The sequence below is a fragment of the Dreissena polymorpha genome, chromosome 8 (genome assembly GCF_020536995.1).
Source record: "Dreissena polymorpha isolate Duluth1 chromosome 8, UMN_Dpol_1.0, whole genome shotgun sequence".
Taxonomy (NCBI): Eukaryota; Metazoa; Mollusca; class Bivalvia; order Myida; family Dreissenidae; genus Dreissena; species Dreissena polymorpha.
Genome location: NC_068362.1, coordinates 84,180,296 through 84,203,615, shown reverse-complemented (window position 1 = coordinate 84,203,615; position 23,320 = coordinate 84,180,296). Strand labels below are relative to the sequence as shown.

At 36.4% G+C, this 23,320-nt stretch overlaps 1 protein-coding gene and 1 long non-coding RNA gene across 3 annotated transcripts in view; both read right to left on the bottom strand.

Annotated features, from left to right (window-relative positions):
* The window catches only part of LOC127842282 (uncharacterized protein ZK1073.1-like), a 107,426-nt gene that overhangs the window by 10,223 nt on the left and 73,883 nt on the right, over positions 1-23,320 (bottom strand). For both annotated transcript variants that reach the window (XM_052371718.1, XM_052371719.1), the window contains exons 9-12: positions 8,973-9,088; positions 8,629-8,664; positions 5,697-5,841; positions 2,158-2,209 (exon numbers count right to left, since the gene is read on the bottom strand). In XM_052371718.1, coding sequence (XP_052227678.1) covers positions 2,158-2,209; positions 5,697-5,841; positions 8,629-8,664; positions 8,973-9,088 — 349 coding nt within the window. The remainder of the gene's footprint in view (positions 1-2,157; positions 2,210-5,696; positions 5,842-8,628; positions 8,665-8,972; positions 9,089-23,320) is intronic.
* Positions 9,096-21,896, bottom strand: LOC127842287 (uncharacterized). Its single transcript, XR_008031530.1, has 3 exons — positions 20,687-21,896; positions 11,471-11,775; positions 9,096-11,373 (listed from the first exon to the last, which is right to left on the bottom strand). It is a non-coding gene; the product is annotated as an uncharacterized LOC127842287 (long non-coding RNA).

Sequence of the window (23,320 nt, the reverse complement as noted above, 5' to 3'; positions counted from 1 at the left end):
AAAAATGTCTTCAACAACGGAGCAGAAACCCTAAGCTTTGAGCAGTCCACCTCCCAAAAAAACTAAGAAAGATTATGATAAAAAATATGATCTAAGTAAACGCACCAGAACTTTTCAAGAAACGTGGCTCACAGATTTTCAATGGTTACCCGTTGATGATAATCAAATTGCTACCAGTAGCGGCGCAGAGCCTCAGTCTGATGAGGTCGACATATTGGACTAGTTTAATTGGTTAAGATTACGATGTACTTATGTTCAACACATATTTTAATAACAATAGCTTTGCAAGATTAAAAGTTTTAGAAAGTCTTAATATTGTTTATTATATACTGCTATAATGAATGTACTATTGAAATACAACTATAAGCAAATCATACTCATTTTGGTATATTCCACATTGTTTTACATTATACATGTAATCATATAATTTATATAAACATTAACGGACAAGTGTAGTTCAGCAACGGACAAGTTAAATTTCCTAAATGGTTGTCCGTGGACAAGTATAGTTTTTTGAGATTTCGCCACCCCTGAATAGGTCAACTGTAAGCAATAGGGCCAGTAAATGAATAGGTTCACTGTAAGCAATAGGGCCAGTGAATGAATATGATCACTGTAAGCAATATGACCAGTGAATGAATAGGTTCACTGTAAGCAATAGGGCCAGTGAATGAATAGGTCCATTGTAAGCAATAGGGCCAGTGAATGAATAGGTCCATTGTAAGCAATAGAGCCAGTGAATGAATAGTTTCACTGTAAGCAATAGGGCCAGTGAATGAATAGGTCTATTGTAAGCAATAGGGCCAGTGAATGAATAGGTCCACTGTAAGCAATAGTGCCAGCGAATGGATAGGTTCATTGTAAGCAATAGCACCAATGAATAAATAGGATAGTGCGGACTCTGGCCCACTGTAAGCAATAGGGCCAGTGTATGAATAGGTTCACTGTAAGCAATAGGGCCAGTGTATGAATAGGTTCACTGTAAGCAATAGGGCCAGTGTATGAATAGGTTCACTGTAAGCAATAGGGCCAGTGTATGAATAGGTTCACTGTAAGCAATAGGGCCCGTGTATGAATAGGGCTCAATTGGTCTACTAATTAAAAGTACCCTGGATCCTCTTAAGCATACTACAATGTACAATGGGTATACCCAGCCATACTCTCGGGTACTTTGTAGTATATTTTCCTTACCACGGGAATTTTTGAGTATTCTTATCGGTACCCGGGGAACTTTAAAATAGTACGTGGTCCGACAATGACGCATTGAAAGGATAGTGTGTGCAACTGTTAAAATATAATTATAGGCCCTACATACAAATAATAAGACTGAAATAATGGTGTATTTTTGGTATACAATATTAAAGACCTAGATCAGAATTCCTTTACTCACAGTGAAAAATCCTTTACTGTTATAAACTGATGGAAACCCCAGACTTTTTAATGATGTCACATGATAACATGTAAATATTAGCATAGATCTACATGTAGTTCACTACTATTTTATGTTGTTGTGTTGGTTTCATGTAAGTTTTATAATAAATGGAATGTTTCATGGTCGTAGTGTTCAGATTGTTTGTATCTCACTCTTTAATTGTGTGAAATTGTATTCCACTTGACCTGTGGGCTCATGAAATACTTCATCACACAATCAATTTGTGAAATATCAAACACTACAGTCATTATATAAATAAGTAAAAGTGACCCCAAAGAAAGGCTAATTTTGACCCCACAGCAGTTTCAGAAAAAAAGATTTTCAAGTTTTCATTTTAAACAAATAAAGAAACAAAATGACCTCCTGGGCAGGGAAAGTTTTGACTACAATGGCACCAGTTGAAGATACCTGCGTTTTTTTCTGGTTTCAAGTTTAAATCTAATTTTTGCCCGGCTGACTGGCATATGCAGGCAAGATTTTAAAAATTGAAAAAAAAAGTTCATGTGTATCGTCAATTTAAGTTTAAGTGGTTAAAGAGGAGAAGCTGTTTAAAGTATACACAAGTATGTCACACACACAAATACACACACACTGACAGATAAACAAACATCACAATATCCTTACAACCCTACATGAGCAATAAGAGCTCCGGTGAGCTAAAATGAATATGTCTAGAAATGTGCAGAAGATTATTTTGACTGGTTTTTAACAACAGAGATGCTTACCGACTCCAAGACCCTGGCAGAAGTACAGGAAGCTTTCGGCAAGTTTCTCAGGCTGTGAGCAAAAAATAATGATTGAGAAATATAAAACATTGTATAAAGCATTATTTTTATATGATTCATTTACTTGCGTGTCGTTTCAACCATCTGTATCAGTACACTTAATACTTGTTCACTGACCATTAAACAACAGTAAATTAAAACTTATTACTTAAGCATCAACTTTGTTGTTCCATGTCAACACATGTACATTTGTATAGGTGACATCCAGCCATGACATTTGGTAAATCTCGCACCCTAACATTGTGGTGTCATAGCAACATAACATAATGACTTATTTTTGTTACAGCATTCAATAACATGTCAATCATTTAACATATAAATCTAACAAATGTTCTTTTAGTAATAAATTCAGGTTTTGCCATGGGACGGCACATATGTGCCTCGATATCCTGGGAAAACTTGAATAAGTGCATGTGCATAGATGTCATCCCAGATAAGGCTTATAAGGGCCAACACTCTTTACTTTTATGTTTTTATTCCTTCATAAGAAGTCCTTTCCCTAGCGGAAGTCCAGTTTATGTGGAAAGTATTGTCACTGATAAAGCCTGTGCAGATTGCACAGGCTAATCTTAGACAACACTTTACACACATGCATTAAGGACAGTTTTATCAGATCTGGGCCCGAATTCACCAACCGATTCTTAGACTTAAGAATAAAGAATAGACTTAGAACCAAGAAAAATGTGTTTAGTGTTTGAATATATACAGGCCTCCACTGGTGATTATATAATTAACAAAATGTTCTATATGAAGAATAATATAGATAGAGATGTTTCCTGCAGAGTTTGACTCGAAATTAAAGAAATTCTTGAATACTATAATTTAAAGAATTTTCTTTATTCTTTATCTTTAGACTTAAGTCTAAGAATTGTTTGGTGAATACGGGCCCTGGTCTCATATAAATCTGAGAAATGATCTTTAAGTCATAAATACAGGTTTTGCCAGGGAACAGAACATATCTACATTCAACAGCATACATGTAGGTATTTACATAGGATGGCACATTTTATTATCCATATTCAACAGCAAGACAGGTTGGTGGCCCTACCCGCTCCTTCATGATATTAGCCAAAATTTATGTCATTGAACCCACAACAACCAGTGTAGTTGAATATTGTGAGTTTGCACAGGCTAATGAGGGACAACATTTTCCGCATAAACTAGATTTTTGCTATGAAAAGACTCAAACAAAATTAAAGTACTGACAGTACTGGTGTGACAATGCTTTTGAAAAAATGGATATAAAAACATCAATTTAAGTTTATATACATCACCACAATTGTGTATGTGGGTACGAAAATTTTGGGTAAGAAAAAAAATGGGTACGAAAATTTTGGGTACAAAAATTATGCCAAAAAAAAAAATGGGTACAAACAAAAATTTGGTTACGAAAAAAAAAATTGGGTAAGAAAATAAATTTGGGTACGAAAAAACATTTCAGGGTACGGGGAAGTTGTACCCGTGGGGAACTTGACCCATTCAGAAAATCAGGGAGGCGGGTTACATTCTTGATCAAATATAACAAGAAATATCTTTTAAAAACAAGGGCTGTTTGTAAAACATGCATGTCCCACATATGGGCTCTACGTTGTAGTGACAGCCATTGTGTGAATATGTTTTTTGTCACTGTGATCTTGACCTTTGACCTAGTGACCTGAAAATCCTGAAAATCAATAGGGGTCATCTGCGAGTCATTATCAATCTACCTATCAAGTTTCATGATCCTAGGCATAAGCGTTCTTGAGTTATCATCCGGAAACCATTTTACTATTTCGGGTCACCGTAACCTTGACCTGTGACCTAGTGACCTGAAAATCAATAGGGGTCATCTGCCAGTCATTATCAATCTACCTATGAAGTTTCATGATTCTAGGCATAAGCGTTCTTGAGTTATCATCCGGAAACCATTTTACTATTTCGGGTCACCATGACCTTCACCTTTGACCTAGTGACCTGAAAATCAATAGGGGTCATCTGCCAGTCATTATCAATCTACCTATGAAGTTTCATGATTCTAGGCATAAGCGTTCTTGAGTTATCATCCGGAAACCATTTTACTATTTCGGGTCACCGTGACCTTGACCTTTGACCTAGTGACCTGAAAATCAAAAGGGGTCATCTGCGAGTCCTGATCAATCTACCTATCAAGTTTCATGATCCTAGCCATAAGCGTTCTTGAGTTATCATCCGGAAACCATTTTACTATTTCAGGTCACCGTGACCTTGACCTTTGACCCATAGTGACCTCAAAATCAATAGGGGTCATCTGCGAGTCATGATCAATGTTCCTATGAAGTTTCATGATCCTAGGCCCAAGCGTTCTTGAGTTATCATCCGGAAACCACCTGGTGGACGGACCGACCGACAGACCGACATGAGAAAAGCAATATACCCCCTCTTCTTCGAAGGGTGGCATAAAAAATTCACGTGTAATTTATGTACCACTTATCTTTAAAAAAGTTCTGTTACAGTAAAACATTTGTGGGTTATAACATTACTTTTCAGCAGATATATTCAAAACTTGACACGCTCTTTAATTACACCATGCTCTTTAATTTTACAAGTATATCATACCAAACTTTATATTTTGTTGTTTCCTTTCCTTATTTAATGATAATTGTGTACGGATGTGATTTCACATGCCTATGTGTATGAACATGTAATTTTTTCTCTTTTGATTATTGTTTTTTCTCTAATTCAATAAGCTTAGGCATGTTTGTTGGTTAAGTACGACAATACTTTTATGATTCACGAAAGTAGGTACGAGCACATATTCTTAAGAGCACTTGAATACGTGAGTTCGAAAAATGAACACATGGTAAGGTTAACTTAATCTCCGCGATATGACATAATATGTGTTTGAAACAGCAAACAATATCCAGCAAACAAATTATCAAACATAGTATGTGCTCTGATGTGGTTCTGTTATTTCTGTTTGAAAAGTTTATTACATATGCAAAATGAGAAAGCACGCATAAAAGCGAGTTTCATAGATATTGTACGGCTATTATGATGTTCATATACCATATTCACTATAATGTTTACAAATGGCAGGTTCGAAATAATTCATTTTCTTTACACTCATGATCGAGTTAAACGTTAATTATACACGTTTTCATTCGCAATTTATTTACAAAATCACGACAAATGTCAAATACAATACAGAAAATGCATAGTTGTTTCATTGATCTATAAGCATATAATGGATTGAATAAACCTGATTTAAAATTAATGTTTTCAAGCTATTATTAAATCTTTTTCCCAGAATATGCTGTCCTATTTATAGCTTAGCTTACTTTACATTTATCAATGATAATCAGCAAGGTATGCCGATTAGAAAAATCCAGCTTTCTCAATCGGACTGGCTCGGTCTTTTACATAGGTCACCATTGTGAAGAATTTTTTTATGGTATGATAACCTAGACGAGCTGCTTCGCAGCATCGCCAAAAACAAAAACATAGAGTGTGGTGTAGCCTACCCGCTCCTCAATGACGTTAGCCACGCCCTCTATCTCCAGCAGCTCGATCTTGCCCTTGTCCATTTTCTGGGACATGGCGGAGTAGAGTGTGTGCACTGTGTGGTTGAACGAGGCATGGTCCCCTGTAACCATCAGCACGGGGCACCTGTAAAAGGAGGATTGATGCATGTGCTTAAAGTGTCCTTCCAGATAAAATTAGGCAGTCTGTACAGGCTAATCAGGGACGTCACTTTCCGCTTTTGTGGAATTTTTTTGTCTCTTATAAAAAATAACAAGGGCGGTTTGTAAAACATGCATGCCCCCCATATGGGCTGTCCGTTGTAGTGGCAGCCATTGTGTGAATACGTTTTTTGTCACTGTGATCTTGACCTTTGACCTAGTGACCTGAAAATCAATAGGGGTCATCTGTGAGTCACGATCAATGTACCTATTTAGTGTCATGATCCTAGGCAAAAGCGTTCTTGAGTTATCATCCGAAAATCATTTTACTATTTCGGGTCACCGTGACCTTTGACCTTGTGAACTCAAAATCAATAGGGGTCATCTGCGAGTCATGATCAATCTACCTGTGAAGTTTCATGATCCTAGGCATATGCGTTCTTGAGTTATCATCTGAAAACCATTTTACTATTTCGGGTCACCGTGACCTTGACCTTTGACCTAGTGACCTCATAATCAGTAGGGGTCATCTGCGAGTCATGATCAATCTACCCATGAAGTTTCATGATCCTAGGCGTATGCATTCTTCAGTTATCATCCGGAAACCACTTTACTATTTCGGGTCACTGTGACCTTGACCTTTGACCTAGTGACCTCAAAATCAATAGGGGTCAACTGCGAGTCATGATCAATCTACCCATGAAGTTTCATGATCCTAGTCGTATGTGTTCTGGAGTTATCATTCAAAAACCATTTTACTATTTCGGGTCACCGTGACCTTGACCTTTGACCTAGTGACCTCAAAATCAATAGGGGTCATCTGTGAGTCATGATCAATGTACCTATGAAGTTTCATGATCCTAGGCCCAAGCGTTCTTGAGTTATCGTCTGACAACCACCTGGTGGACGGACCGACCGACAGACCGACATGAGCAAAGCAATATACCCCCTCTTCTTCGAAGGGGGGCATAAATATTGTCAAGGCATTAAGTGTTGTCCCTGATTAGCCTGTGCGGCTTGAACAGGCTAATCTGGGACGACACTTTGACTGCATGAATTTAAACCTGTGTGCCCAGAGCAAGATTTATTTTACAAGTTCCTGGGACATCATGGCTGATTAGAGTGTTTGCACCGTGTGGTTGAACAAAGCATGGTCTCCCGTCACCATCAGCATGGGGCATCTGTATGTGTTTGGGTAGAACAGTGTAGGAAGCATTATTTTATAATTGAAAGTTAATAGTTCTCATGTCTGTGTAAAATATCATTTTGAGTCTTCTTGCGTGCCCCTTAAACTTTATGTATGTGAAGAATTGTCTAGAAACCATTATGAATTTTATATTTGGGCCTCGCTCTGGGAAAACAGGGCTTAGTTTCATCCCAGATTAGCCTCTGCACAATCAGGGACGACACTTTTCGCATCTGTGGAAATTTTTGTTTTCTGGACGAATCCAGTCAAGGCAGAAAGTGTGGTCCTCAATAAGCATGTACACACATGCACATGCAGTAAACCCCCTTTCCTCAGAGCGAGACTCATTTTAGAAATCATGGTTTTCATACGAGCCTTGTACTGGGAAAACTGTGCTTAATTCATGTGCGTAAAGTGTCGTCCCAGACTAGCCTGTGCAGTCCGCACAGGCTAATCAGGGACGACACTTTCCGCTTTAACTTGATTTTCGGTAAGAAGGGACTTCCTTCAAACTAAAAATACCATAAAAGCGAAAAGTGTCGTCCCTGATTAGCCTGTGCGGACTGCACAGGCTAATCTGGGACGACACTTTACGCACATGAATTAAGCCCAGTTTTCACAGAACAAGACACATATATAGTCCATTCGCAGAGGAAGGGATTTTTAAATCTCAAAACCCTGACATTGCCCTTGAGCCTACATGAAACCATTCATATGCATTCACAAGCAATATCTCCATATAAGGTATCAAGAAACTGAGCCTCATTGCATATTTCACCATGTTCTTGTATGACTGATGCCTATTTTCCTCTCAATCTTTATGTGACAAAGTCACACGCTTTAACCATAAGTCAAGTCTTCAAATAAGAAAATCAACTTTGATTCCATCAGTTGATGCATTTGTACTACATAAAATATCTGTTCAACTTACCTTGATGTTGCCGCTATGCACTTGTTAACTGTATTAACTGGCAGGTGATGATTCTGATAGTCTTGGCTTTGATAACAATGCCTGTTTAATTTGCCATAATGTGACTGCATATGCACCTTTTTACCTATTTTCTTATTGATGGAGATGTATAACAAATTAAGTTTCATCATTCAACATATTTATTTCTGGATGTTTTTGCATAACAGTATTTGCTTTTATTAACCCTTTCCCCCATAGGAAGAGAAGTGAAAATGGCTATGTGCAAACAGCATAAAACCAGAACAGCCTGTGAGTAACTCGCAGTCTGTTTAGGTTTTAGGCTGTTTGCTGCTCATCAGTATCTAAGGGTTGAAAATGAAGCCTTTAAAACTTGAATCTAGTGAGAAAGGTATTCAATTAAATGTAACTTTCAAAGGGATTATTAATACGTCAAAATATGTATCTAAGTGGTAAAAGGTTATACACCTGTACAACAACTGTCAGGTGTTTCAGTACATAAAGCCAGTAAAATAATGCATAACAAAGTTCAGTGCAGATTTACAGGGCGTCCTGTGAGATTGTCTGTCTGCAGTTCAGTTTACTTTAGATTCCAGACTGGGCATTTCATTTGAACATTTAGGCTTACTTTCTAGCTGTGCTATATATACTAAACTCACTTAATCTTCTGGATGGATTCTGTGATGTTGGAACGCCTGAAAATAGACAAATTTAGGCATGTTTAAATAATACTTTACAATTCAAATTTTGGAGCATATATTCATTATATTTATATATAACATGTCAATAAAATTAAAAGTTCCTTTTTTTCAATAAAAAACAGGTATTTACTCCAGATATAGCTTACTTCATAAAGGCCTGCACATATTTGTTGAGTATAGCTTACTTCATAAAGGCCTGCAGATATTTGTTGAGTATAGCTTACTTCATAAAGGCCTGCACATATTTGTTGAGTATAGCTTACTTCATAAAGGCCTGCACATATTTGTTGAGTAAAGCTTACTTCATAAAGGCCTGCACATATTTGTTGAGATTCTGTGGGTTGATCTTTGACCTGAGCGAGTTCTGGAAGCTGTCCAGCACGTTGTTCAACTCATCTGTGCTCTCAGCCTTGTCAAACTGTAAAATGAGAACATGGAGGCAATTACGCATGGATTACATTGTATGGGCCTCTTTAAGGGAAAACTGGGCTTTATACATATGTGTGAAGTGTTGTCCCAGATTGGCTTATGCAGTCTGCAAAGGCTAATCAGGGACGCCACTTTTGGCCAAACGGAATTTTCTCTAAGAAGAGAAGATTTTTTTTTAATGAAAAATTTCATAAAAGCGAGAAGTGTCATTACCAATAAGCCTGTGCAGACTGCACAGGCTTACTTTGGAAAACACTTTACGCACATGCATTTAGCCCAGAACAATTTTTTTAAGGCACATAGTTTACATCGTATAATCATAACACACAGGTAATCATTCATATCTTACATTGTCTTATCATAACACACAGGCAAATTATGCACAGCTTAAATATAAGCAGAATATATATTTACATGTAATTTTGATGGTTCTACTTAAACAATCAGATAATTATGCATAGCTCAAACCATATAACCAATACCTGCTGGTAATCATACAACTCTGTCTCCTTGGAATATAAGACACCATTCATAGGTTAACTTACACAACCAGATCATTGTGTTGATTTCTAATGGAACAATTAAGAGAAATGTTTATCTTTGGCAACAATTCTTTACACCTTGAATTGGTGACCTTCACTTTGAGCAGCCTGATGGACTCATTTCATGTGGATATCTGTGTGATTAACTTTTTGTACAGTCCTTTAATGGGTATAGGAAAAATAAAGCAGGTGAAAAAACAAATAAGGCTGAACTTATTGGCCTTCAAGTGTGTCCTTGACTGACTCATACCTACTGCACTTTGTTTTAATGTCATTAACAGTGTGGCTAAGTTTCATGAAAATCCCTCAACGGGTATAGGAGATATGGAGCAGACATAAAAATGAATGCAAAACACTCATTGCCTTCAAGAATGACTTTGAACTTTTTCCTGCAGCACATGCAAATCCATTCTGTACTTTTTCTCAATGACCATCACAATTTTGGCCATTTTAAAGGAAATACATCTAAGGGTGTAAGAGAAATGGAGAGGAAACAAAAGCAGAAGCTCAAACTTTTGACCTTCAATAGTGACCTTGACCTTAAACAAGTGTGACTGACTCATGCCTCTGCATATCATCTCAATGAATATTACATTTATGCCTTGTTTCATCATTATCCTTCAATTGGTATGGACCAGACACAAAAAAGAGACTCAAACCTTTGACCTTTAGGTATGACAGTGAGTCACCAAGAAAATTCCTAAAAGGGTAATGAAGCATCGAGTGGACAAAAAAGGTAAATGAACAGACAGAAACCATTTAAAAACTCAGCCTAGATATCATTAGAACCAATGTTCTGACAAAGTTTCATAAAGATTGGAGAACAAAATATGACTTTAAGAGTGTTAATAAGGTTTTACTATCGCCATATAAGGAAAAATGCTCCGCCCCCTGGCGGCCATGTTTTTCTAAAGACCAGAACCATTTTGAATTTATCAAAAATATCATTAAAACAAATAATCTGACAAAATGTCATGAAGTTTGGACAAAAAACATGACTTCTGGCTTTTTAACAAGGTTTTACTTTAGCTATAGCAGGAAAAATGCCAGCACCTAGCATTTATGTTTTGCAACCAATTGGAACAGTTTTCATAGTCGTCCAAGATATAATTGGGACAAAACTTCTGACAAAGTATGATTAAGATTAGACAAAAATTGCAACCTCTAGAGTGTAAACAAGGCCAATGCTGACGCCGCACGCTTGACAACACACGACCGACAAAAGGCGATTACAAAAGCTCCAATAAGCACCTTGTGCTCAGGTGGGCTAAAAAGGTCATGAACATGTTATTTATCCTGAAACTAAGTTAAGAACAAAGAGTAAATTTTAAGTTTATTTTAGGTTTCTGGAATAAAAAGTGTGTTACATGCATCCACATGCAAAAAGCATTTGTTGCGTCATAATGACAAATCAAACCAGGTGTTATTAAGTTAGTAAGGAAGTGTCACGGAAAAAGAAGTTACATTGAGAACATTTCACTCAGACAGATACCAACTAAGTACTAACTTAACTTAACTTGTATCGCCTCATGCAAAAATGGGTATTATTCCATATGCTGCCAGAGTTGCTCCCACCAATTGTGGGAATCGCTGTCTGGTCAGGAGCTACCATGTCCACTTATGAGACCACGAAACCTTGGGTGACTTTATAGCAGACATGGTAGCTCCTGACTGAACTGCAGGATTGGGCAGGCTGGTCAGGCTACCCTGTCCACTTATGAGACCACGAAACCTTGGGTGACTTTATAGCAGACAGGGTAGCTCCTGACTGAACTGCAGGATTGAGCAGGCTAGTCAGGCTACCCTGTCCACTTACGAGACCACGAAACCTTGGGTGACTTTATAGCAGACATGGTAGCTCCTGACTTAACTGCAGGATTGGGCAAGCTGGTCAGGCTACCCTGGTTGCATATGGTATATGACTTATTGTTGCCTGCTCATTTATGATTACAATGTGCTAAAACAGATGATACATTAGACAAGGGCTGTTTGTAAAACATGCATGCCCCCCATATGGGCTGTCCGTTGTAGTGGCAGCCATTGTGTGAATACGATTTTTGTCACTGTGACCTTGACCTTTGACCTAGTGACCTGAAAATCAATAGGGGTCATCTGCGAGTCACGATCAATGTACCTATGAAGTGTCATGATCCTAGGCGTATGCGTTCTTGAGTTATCATCCGAAAATCATTTTACTATTTCGGGTCACCGTGACCTTGACCTTTGACCTTGTGACCTCAAAATCAATAGGGGTCATCTGCCAGTCATGATTAATCTACCTATGAAGTTTCATGATCCTAGGCGTATGCGTTCTTGAGTTATCATCCGAAAACCATTTTACTATTTCGGGTCACCGTGACCTTGACCTTTGACCTAGTGACCTCAAAATCGATAGGGGTCATCTGCGAGTCATGATCAATCTACCCATGAAGTTTCATCATCCTAGGCGTATGCGTTCTTGAGTTATCAACCGGAAACCATTTTACTATTTCGGGTCACCATGACCTTGACCTTTGACCTAGTGACCTCAAAATCGAAAGGGGTCATCTGCGAGTCATGATCAATCTACCCATGAAGTTTCATGATCCTAGGCGTATGAGTTCTTGAGTTATCATCCGGAAACCATTTTACTATTTCGGATCACCGTGACCTTGACCTTTGACCTAGTGACCTCAAAATCAATAGGGGTCATCTGCAAGTCATGATCTTTGTACCTATGAAGTTTCATGATCCTAGCCCCAAGCGTTCTTGAGTTATCATCCGGAAACCATCTGGTGAACGGACCGACAGACCGACCGACATGTGCAAAGCAATATACCCCCTCTTCTTCGAAGGGGGGCATAATAATAAGGTAGTATTTTGAGGACAATATACATAAAATAGTTTGGTTTCATTATTAGCCATAATCAAAATACTTCTGCAATCAGCAGGCATAAAAAAGGAAAACAACAATGTGATACTGATATTCATAAGTATTTTCAAATAGGAGGAAGAAAATAGTCCTGTTTGAACAGCTATTAAATGCTTGTTATTGTGGGAAAGGTCAGTCACTATAAACCACATGTTAGTAGGTGGCAATGTTGCATCTTGTCCAGGCCAGCAGACCAAAAATAGTTACCTTCAAAGCTAAAGATCATGCTGAAATGCAGGTAATCTTGTCAGCAACGTAAAGCATTACAAAAAGTGAAGCCTTCTGGGAGAACTAGGTTTAATGCATGTGCATAAAGTGTCATCCTAGATAAACCTGTGCAGTCTGCACAGGCTAATCAGGAAAAAACACTTTTGGCCTAAAATTGAATTTTCATTTAGAAAAGACTTCCTATAAATGACAATTATATTACTATACAAGTGGAAAGTGTTGCCTCTGATTTGACTTCAAATATGCTAATCTGAGATAACACTTTACACATATGCATTAAGACCCCTTTTCCAAGAACGAGGCATACATACACACATATGTTTTAAAGCAGCAGCTCTAAATATATAACCCTTTAGCAACAGCCATCTTAAGTTGTATGTAATGTATACCCACACATATATATTTAAATAATACATAACCTTCAAGACCTGGTTATTAATACACTAACACATCCATGTCTCAAGTGCCAGCTAAGACTAATTTACTGAGTAACAGCTTGTTTGGATGAATCATGTCCACAAGAGGCAATAAGAGTCTAATGATGCAAATATATCAATGACAATCCTTTAATACTTTTTGAATCTCAGCTTTAATCCTTTCTCCCATAAGAAGCAAAGTGAAAATAGCTTTTGCAACCAGAATAAAATCAGAACGAGTAACTCGCAGTCTAGTGTTCAGGTTTTATGCTGTTTGCTGCTAATCAGTAACTAAGGTTTGGAAATGAAGCCTTTATAACTTGAATTTAGTAAAAAAGGTTTTTAATTAAATATAACTGTATAAGGGGCTACAAATGCGTCAGAAAACTTTTCTATGTGGGAAGATTACTACTGCTTCCTTGACCCTTTATTGTCACAAATGTAAACATGATATTTCCTACTACATTACAGCAATATTCAACTTTGCAGTATGTGTTGGGATAATTGCACTAAAACACAAGGCAGTACAGTCTGGCATACACAAAAACTGTATATGGTCATCTAAAGCCATATTTACTAATAAATAAATGCTTAGCATGTTTGTGCCTTATTAAATATAAACAATAAAAATGTGCACAATTATACTAAAGGGTGAAGTGTCAGTGACTGACATCCTTTTTTCAATATGACACAGTTGAAAAGTCAATGAATATTTAATTTACATAACTACAAAGTTGCTTAAATAGAACAATATACTTGTCATTTTAAAAATGATAAATAAAAGTTTTGTCTTGATTTTGTTATATTAAAGAAATATGTATCCCTTCATAAACTACCTTGTGCCTACTGTATCTTTTTTTCCAGATAGCATATTAATAATTAAGTCAGCAACTTATCTCTTGTGAATTCACTTGTCTGAAAACATAAACTCAAGTTAAACAGATTGGAAATATTGGTGATTCCACAACACAAATACAAGCCTCCAGACACTGCATGTACATCAATAATCTTCGGTCATCGATAATAACACTGCATTAGTCATTCATTCTCTTCTCAAGCAGTCTCAATGCAGGCTACAATTTCAACGGATTGTGAAATATTTGGTACATATAATTCTAATATACATTATTGTGCACAACAATCAACAAAATTGTTTGAGAACATATGCATCAGTGCTATTGTGATACTCATAGTGTGCATGCATCAGTTGGCTGAAATAAAAAATTAGTTTTCAAAAAAACAGTACAATGTGTGAACAAACCATTACAAAATCATGTAGAAAACCATTAACTGTTTATAATATTATATTCATTCAGTAGTTACAAAAGTGGCTTCAACAGCATATCAACAATATCAATTGTAAATAAGCTGCTTCATGTGACAATGACATAAGATCCACTTTGCATGATGAGGGACAATATATCAAAGTACATGTAACTCTAAACTGAAGAACACATTAATCTTTGGTATGATAGATGGTCTTAACATGGAAGAAGAGACTGCTGTTGCATGAACAGTCACTCCAAACTCTTAGTTCAAATAAGAAATAACTTGACATTTAATAAGTTATAAATTTACCCAATGTAATAAGCATGATTATGATCACAGCCAGAAAGGCTTATTTAAAACTTGTTTTCTGGGAGAAACATTTTATTTTTCAGAAAACATTATTTTGTAACAGCAGTTTTTTTCCTTCAATGAAAACACCTGAAAAAGGTACTTTTCCAATTGAGGAAAAACTACTTAAGTCCTATTATTTGCCATACAAAAACTCCCAAAGGAATAAAAATTGCATAATAATTTGTTAAAAAGTGCATTATCTGCCAGTGCACTTATAAAATGAGCACAGAAGCTGAACATTTCATGCCAAAATTGGTTTGTGCTATAAGTAACTATTATGCAATTTAAAAGACCCATAATTCCCAATTTGAAGATTTCATGACGCAAATTTTCAAAAATTCCTGTTGTAAACAACCTCAATCACACGTCCTTCTCAATAATAAGGTCAACACCTGGTGTGAATTACATGAACATCGCTCTAAATAAAGGCCATAAACTATAACAAATAATTCATCTGAAGGTCATATGCTAATAAGAATCAACATTGTAAACTGGAGCATTGATGCTAAATAGGACAGACTAAAGATATCATACTACATCTATAGTATTTTGTAACATTTCTTTTTGTATGAGATTAAAGGGATCTTTTCACGGTTTGGTAAATTGACAAAATTGAAAAAAGTTGTTTCAGATTCACAAATTTTCGTTTTTGTTATGATATTTGTGAGGAAACAGTATTACTGAACATTTACCATAGTCCAATATAGCCATTATATGTATCTTTTGACGATTTGAAAACCTAAAAATTATAAAGCATTGCAACGCGAAACGATTGAATAATTTGGAGAGTTCTGTTGTTGTGGTTTAAATTTACGTAACTACGAAGATTGCTTATATAAGAAATAAAATACTTAACCTGTGTATACCGGGCGGAATAGCCGAGAGGGCTAATGCATTTTTACTTCAGACTAACTCCAGGACTCCGGGGGTCACTGGTTCGAGCCCTGGTACCAGCTACTTTTTTTTCCTTTTTTTTAAATTTCATTCTTGATTTTTTACTGGAGATTTTAAGATCCAATGTTTACATTTATCAATATAAAGCATTTAATGACAAACTTCAAAATATGCCAAAATCTGTGAAAAGGCCCCCTTTAAAGACATGTGACCCACCTCAAGATGACTTCAAAAGGTCTTAAGCAATCTTAAATTTCTGCACTAATAAAATATAGTTCGTAACAATGAACTGTCTGTGAAAACATGCCTAAAAAATGTTCACTTGAAAAAATAAATAAACAATGAAACACATTCTTGTCTTAAAAAATGTACATGTACTGGCACTGTGCCAATATTAATATTTGTATAGTAATTTAACGATATTTCAAAAAGTAGTGAACTTATTGGCATAATAATTCATAATTTAGTTTTAATATGCACTTGCTTGCATATTTTGGCATCAAAAAATATTTAGCAATAATAAAGGCTTAAATTGTGTAAAGAAGGATTCTTAAAGTGCTAAAATCAGACATCTATATTTAAAAAGTTAAAACAGCTTAAAAATAATTTTTCAAATTATGTTTTCTGAAGCTACTTCTACTGATTTCTAAAAGAAAAGCAACACAATACAGATGTATGTTAGAATTCATTTTCTATATTGTTTTTAGGGGTGTAATTGAGTAAACCTTGATAATTTTATTCTACTTAAAGCTCCATTCCCCCATACAGATGCCAGATCAACACAGGACATATCCAGCACGATCCAGCATGTGAACCTGATGTTGCCGCCGTGTAGCATACTTCAATCTTTATAGGACTTTGATCATCTGGCAATGTCCTTCGGGCTCTGGGAGGCCAACACAGCAGTTTTGGAAAGTTCAAAATTGCTGTATCGATCCGTGCCATAGGTGACAATGGCAGCATCCTGGATGGTCCGTGTAGCTGCCATATAGGGTTTGGGGACAGCCATATTAATGCTTTGTTTGTTCGTGTGCATCCTTGGTACTCCAGAAACAAATTTCAAACCCTGGACCATCGAGGTCCATGCTGCAGAAGTAGGCCAGAGATACGTTAGTGTTCAACAACAGTGATATGAAGAAAACAATCAACAAGGGAATTAAACAAAAAAACAATGCCGTTCTACATTGCTGCAGATGGCGCATTTGCCTTGAAGAAGGGGCTCATGAAACCTTTCTTTAAGCAAAACATATCATTTTCCGGCAAAGTCTTTAACTACCGATGTTTCAGGGGCTCATGTATTGTGAAAAACATATTTGTGATTATTGCTCATCGCTTTCGATGTAATATTATACACTAAAAATTTCCAGCCTCAAGAGACGAATCGTAGATTGTTGTGTCTAGCATCTGCCTACAGAATATTCCGAGACTGCGAACCAGAATTGAGTGAAGCTGACCAGGAGGACAGCAATCGCAACATCATACCAGGACAATGGCGGAACAACAACCCGCTCATAGATCGGGTATCAGAGCTTTCTTCGAACTTGACCACAAAGGCAGCAAAGAACAAAATGTCTTCAAATCTACATACCCTCAGGACGACATGATATGAACATTGTAATTTAATGAAATATTCTATGGACATGAACATTAATGTACTGGTAGGTGAGAAATAAATATGAACAATGTCATGAGGACTTTTTATGAAATTAAACAAGAGCTGTCACCATAGGATGACTTATGCCCCCTATAAACGCTTGATAGAAGTTTTGAGCTTTTATCGAAACCTAAACGCAGATTTTGAAAACCTAAACGCGGACCCTAACTTCAAGGTCAAGGTCACAGGGGTCAAAATTTGTGTGCGTATGGAAAGGCCTTGTCCATATACACATGCATACCAAATATGAAGGTTATATCTCAATGGACATAGAAGTTATGAGCATTTTTCGAAACCTAAACGCAGATTTCAAAGCCTAAACGCGGACCCTAACTTCAAGGTCAAGGTCACAGGGGTAAAAATTTGTGTGCATATGGAAAGGCCTTGTCCATATACACATGCATACCAAATATGAAGTTTATATCTCAAGGGACATAGAAGTTATGAGCATTTTTCGAAACCTAAACGCAGATTTCGAAACCTAAACACGGACCCTTAGTTCAAGGTCAAGGTCACAGGGGTAAAAAGATGTGTGTGTATGGAAAGGCCTTGTCCAAATAAACATGCATACCAAATATGAAGGTTATATCCCAAGGGACATAGAAGTTATGAGCATTTTTCGAAACTTAAACGCAAAGTGTGACGGAAAGACGGACAGACGGACAGACAGTCTGATCACTATATGCCCCCTTTTCTTCGAAAGGGCGCATAAAAAGTGAGTATTATTTGATAATACTATGTGCAAGATTCTGTGCTGTGCTCAAATATTAAACTGAAAATGCTATGCAATAAAGTGTCATACCACAATAGAAACTTGCTTGTTTCAATGTGCAAAAACAGAGAGCGTTCAATGTTACACCTTCTAGATCCAAACCCAGAATGATGTAATAACCGAAACATCAATCTGATTGTATGCAAGCTATTGTCTGTCAAGGGCAGGTTATGTTTAGTCCATATCGCTGCCATGTTTGTGTTTGTCGTTGTCCTGAGGGTCCCTAGAGGTCCGGAATGGTCCATGTAGATGATGTGTTGGTCCGTGTATAGCAGGAGCCATCCGTGCCTCTGCCGTGTTTGTCCATTATAGAACGTAGCTCTGCCCGGAAAGTCTGTGTGGGCGCCGTATTGTTTGCGTGTTGATGCCGTTTTTGTCTTTGTGGATACCGTGGAGTCACTCGGTGTTTTGAAGACCGTCAACGCTAAAAAATCCTTAAAGATCATGGATCGTCACAAATCTTGAATGCATCGGTCACTGTTCAGATGAAATTGTAACAGCAAACGGACAAATGAATTAAATTAAGCATGCCAAGATCATTTTTTGAAAAATGGGGAGACAGTGAAAGTAAATTTTTGTTGAAAGTGGACCTGCATTTGCATGCATATAAATTGTCTGATACTTGTTATTTTATTTATTGCTTCTAGAGTTTTAACAAGGTTTTACAATAGCCATTTGAGGAAAACAGCCCTGTCAGCTGGTGGCAATGTTTTCAAACAACCATTTTTGAACTCAGCTGAGATATCCTAAGAACAAATGTTTTTACCAAGTTTTAAACAGATTGGAGTAAAACTGTTACTTCTTCAGTGTAGACCAGCTTTTATTAAATTTGACATACTGACTTAGTTTTTTAACTCACATGACCCAGTTTTAAACATAGCTAAAATATTGGGACAAAGCTTCCGACCATGTTTCATGAAGATCTGACAATAAATGTTGCATGTAAACAGAGTTTACAAGGTAAATGTTGAAGCAGCATGACACACAATCTACCACACACAACAAAAGACAGACAAAAGGTAATAATAAAATCTCATAATGAACAGGTTGTGAGCTAAACAATATGACCACTATGGAATAATTAAAAATAGGCATTAAAACAGATATTTTATTATTTTTATTTTTTGTTTCTGGTCAAAGGCATCATGAACAGAAAGGCAGAGTTTTTTTTAACCCTTTAATCAGAACTTTATAATTATAATGCCAAATATGATTTTAGTGATGATGGACTCTTTGAATATTTTTTTATATACATTCATTCTTGAAAATTGGAAACATAAGTATGGCATGGGTGGTGTACTAAGGCAGAAGTCTGTCAACCTCAATACAAGGGCCACCTTGCTACTACGAGCACTTTTATGAAGACCTTTCAGTGGTCTTATTAGCAGGGTCTACTGTACAAATGAAAGGACAATACATTAACACTGTGAACTATCTTTGAAATACAAATACGTCTACAAATTAGGCACAGAAACTTTAGTTTTCTTATAAAAAGTGCTAACTGTGGTGATATATTACTGTGTAGCGCAGACATGCTACACAATTTGAACATGTGCGCATAGTATATTTCATGCAGATTTAATATCCATTGACTCAAAAGCTATTGCCAAAAAGCATCCTTAGATGAGCTAATAATCAATACAACTCAATCAATCAATATAATAAAACAAAAGCAATACATTTAAAGTTCAGCATAGACTATTGCTGTAAAATGGAACAAAAGTTGTAAAATTCTTTTAGAAACAAGTTATCAGAGAGAAACAATTGTATCTGCAACAGAAATATTAAGAAGATACCGCAGTCTCACACTTGGCTCTTGAAATATTTTGGCACCATTTTCAGGTCATTCCTCGCTGGAATAGCTAGAGTGGTCTTTAATAGACTCGGAATGAGACAGATTTTGGAAAACTCACTTATCTGGGTTTCAAAACCAAGCTCACCCTATACAATTTCTTCCAAAATAAAAAACCTATAATTATTTTAAAGAAAACTACAATGGTTCATAAATTAGTTAAGCATTGATTGTAAAAACTGGTATGATTGGTTTTTCCAAGACTGCATGAGTGGATCTAGATGAAAACGTTTGTCCCATTTCATCAGAAATCAGTCAAATATATACATGATGCAATGCAGTCAAATAAATACACGATGCAGTGCAAACCCTACCCAATCTCACAGCGAGAGGGCACATTTTTACAAATCTACAAGAGTTCTTCCCCTTGACATTTAACATGTAAGTAGTTCAATTCCTTAAAATTTTCATAAGCGTGTGATTTTGCAAACATTGAAATGGATACTTATATGAAATATCACTATCCCCATAACTTGTGTTTGCGTATTTGTATAATTTGATAAGGATATACAGCAAACAGCATTAGAAGAAAAATGATTATAACAAGGGCTGTTTGTAAAACATGCATGCCCCCCATATGGGCTGTCCGTTGTAGTGGCAGCCATTGTGTGAATACAATTTTTGTCACTGTGACCTTGACCTTTGACCTAGTGACCTGAAAATCAATAGGGGTCATCTGCGAGTCACGTTCAATGTACCTATGAAGTGTCATGATCCTAGGCAAAAGAGTTCTTGAGTTATCATCCGAAAATCATTTTACTATTTCGGGTCACCGTGACCTTGACCTTTGACCTTGTGACCTCAAAATCAATAGGGGTCATCTGCGAGTCATGATCAATCTACCTATGAAGTTTCATGATCCTAGGCGTATGCATTCTTGAGTTATCATCCGAAAACCATTTTACTATTTCGGGTCACCGTGACCTTGACCTTTGACCTAGTGTCCTCAAAATCAATAGGGGTCATCTGCAAGTCATGATCAATGTACCTATGAAGTTTCATGATCCTAGCCCCAAGCGTTCTTGAGTTATCATCCGGAAACCACTGGGTGGACGGACGGACCGACCGACAGACAGACCGACAGACCTACCGACCGACATGTGCAAAGCAATATACCCCCTCTTCTTCGAAGGGGGGCATAAATATTTAATTAGAGAGTTAACCTACATGTATCTGTGAACCCATTTTCCCTAATGCATTTTTTTTAATGAAACAGTTTGTTTTGATTTATATATATATATATAACACTCATTATAATTTAAACTCTTATAATGCAAAGGGATGAATTCTGACCATAACTCACCGTAGCGCTTGACTGCACAACAGAAGATAAAACAATCCATGAACAAAATGCATCAAAACCAAAATACAGTAGACAGGTACATGTATCATTCTATCTAACAGAGGGGCAGAGGAATGTAAGTATTGCAATATTCAGCAGGTAGTTACATCATGCTTGATCCAGCCCTGGTCTTGCCACAGGTTTATAAGACATTAATTTTGGTAACACATAAATAATTTCATGCGTATGAGCCTTGTTCTGGGAAGACAAGGCTTAATGCATGTGTGTTATTAAATGTCGGCCTAGATTTGCTTTTGCAGTCTACACAGGATTATCAGGGATGACATATTTCCAACTAGACTTGATTTTTGTCTAGAAGAGACTTTCTTAAAGGGTAAAAATGAGGCTAATCTGGCACAACACTATGCACATGCATAAAGCCCTGTTTTTACAGAGCTATGAGTCTCATATTTATCCTGACACTTTGACAGACAGTTTTATCTCTTGTGAATATGTTCAGTCACAAAGGGTAAGAGAACACAACTTTTATCATTGATATTTATACAGCTTATATTAGGAAAAAAGGTGAGGAGGATTTTGATACTGATAACAATTGCCTTTTCATCTTCCTAACTGATGACTTAAACATAAAATTTACATTAAACTTTATTAACCTGATATGTCAAATAAAAAAATAAAAGATTACATAAATATGTAAAGACTGTCAGTGATACACACTATTTAATGCGAAGTAAACACATTTCAAAATAGCATCACCTTCACGTACTGGTATTTAATTGTTTGTAAGACATGAAGAGGTCAGTAGAACGGATTAGAATAACATTTTCACAGTCAACATTCTCAAATGACCGAATGTCACTAGAAACCTGTGAATAGAAACACCAGAATGGGCCATAATTGCTACCCCATTAACATATTTATCTTCACAGTTATAATTGTTTCAAATTACATGTTTCAAAGTGCTATACATGTAGTTAGAAAAGCTAAGATGGTGAAAGGTATGAACCATCTACAGGGCATTTTAAGATGTCACATAAATAGTATACTCAGTAAGACAAAAATATGTCAAGCTTAATAAGATGAACAGGTTTAGATTTGCACAATATACTGATTAATTTCAGACATTGTATACGCTTAATACACTGCCTTAGATATATATTTATATATGGGTTGATTTGTCTAGTTATAACAGCTGTAGACACACATGTATTAATCTGCCTTTCAACATCTTTCAATAATATGGTTTTAGAACACACTGGACCACTAGTGGTTTTCTTCTTTAAGAAGCTGCAGTGAATTTGTAAGTTTACACCAGAAGATATAATTGAGTAATCATTTTACAGAGCAACTTCATGACACAATAATGTATTGAACAACTGAACTGGAAGTGGGCAATAATTGAGAGGGATGCTAAACCAGACCCTATAAGCAGCAAACATTCATAGTGTTCTGATACAGTGGTCCAGACATGATGAGTATTTGCGTAAACTATACATGCAAAATATAATTCATCCCATTGGTGCAAAAAGGTACCATGTGACATTGAAATTAGAAGGCATATGGTGACTTTAAGCATCAAGGGGGCGATATAATTACATATGAATTAAATATTTCATGAGTAAAAAAATATATGATAAAATGCAACTCACACATCAAGAGCTATTAAGAGGCATACCCATATTGCTTAAATTCTTAGTCAATACCTTTTATTGTCGTGACTCAAGCATTCATATTTCAAAACAAACTATAAAATCTGTCAAAATCACAGCCATTAATAATTACTTCTGTTGAAACTGTGAACAGTGACTTGCATAATCAATCCAGGCTTTGAAATCCTCATGTCTCTTTGCATCTTCTTAGCATAAAACCCTAAGAAGTACATTTTTAGCACAGGCAAACTTTATGTTGACAGCGGAAAATAGTTAAAGCACACAATCAGTTAAAAATGCATCAATCAGTATCAGCATTCTAATGAGAAGGGCGTAAAAATAAATCAGACAGTTGACACAAAGTTAAAATAGTTCAGTAC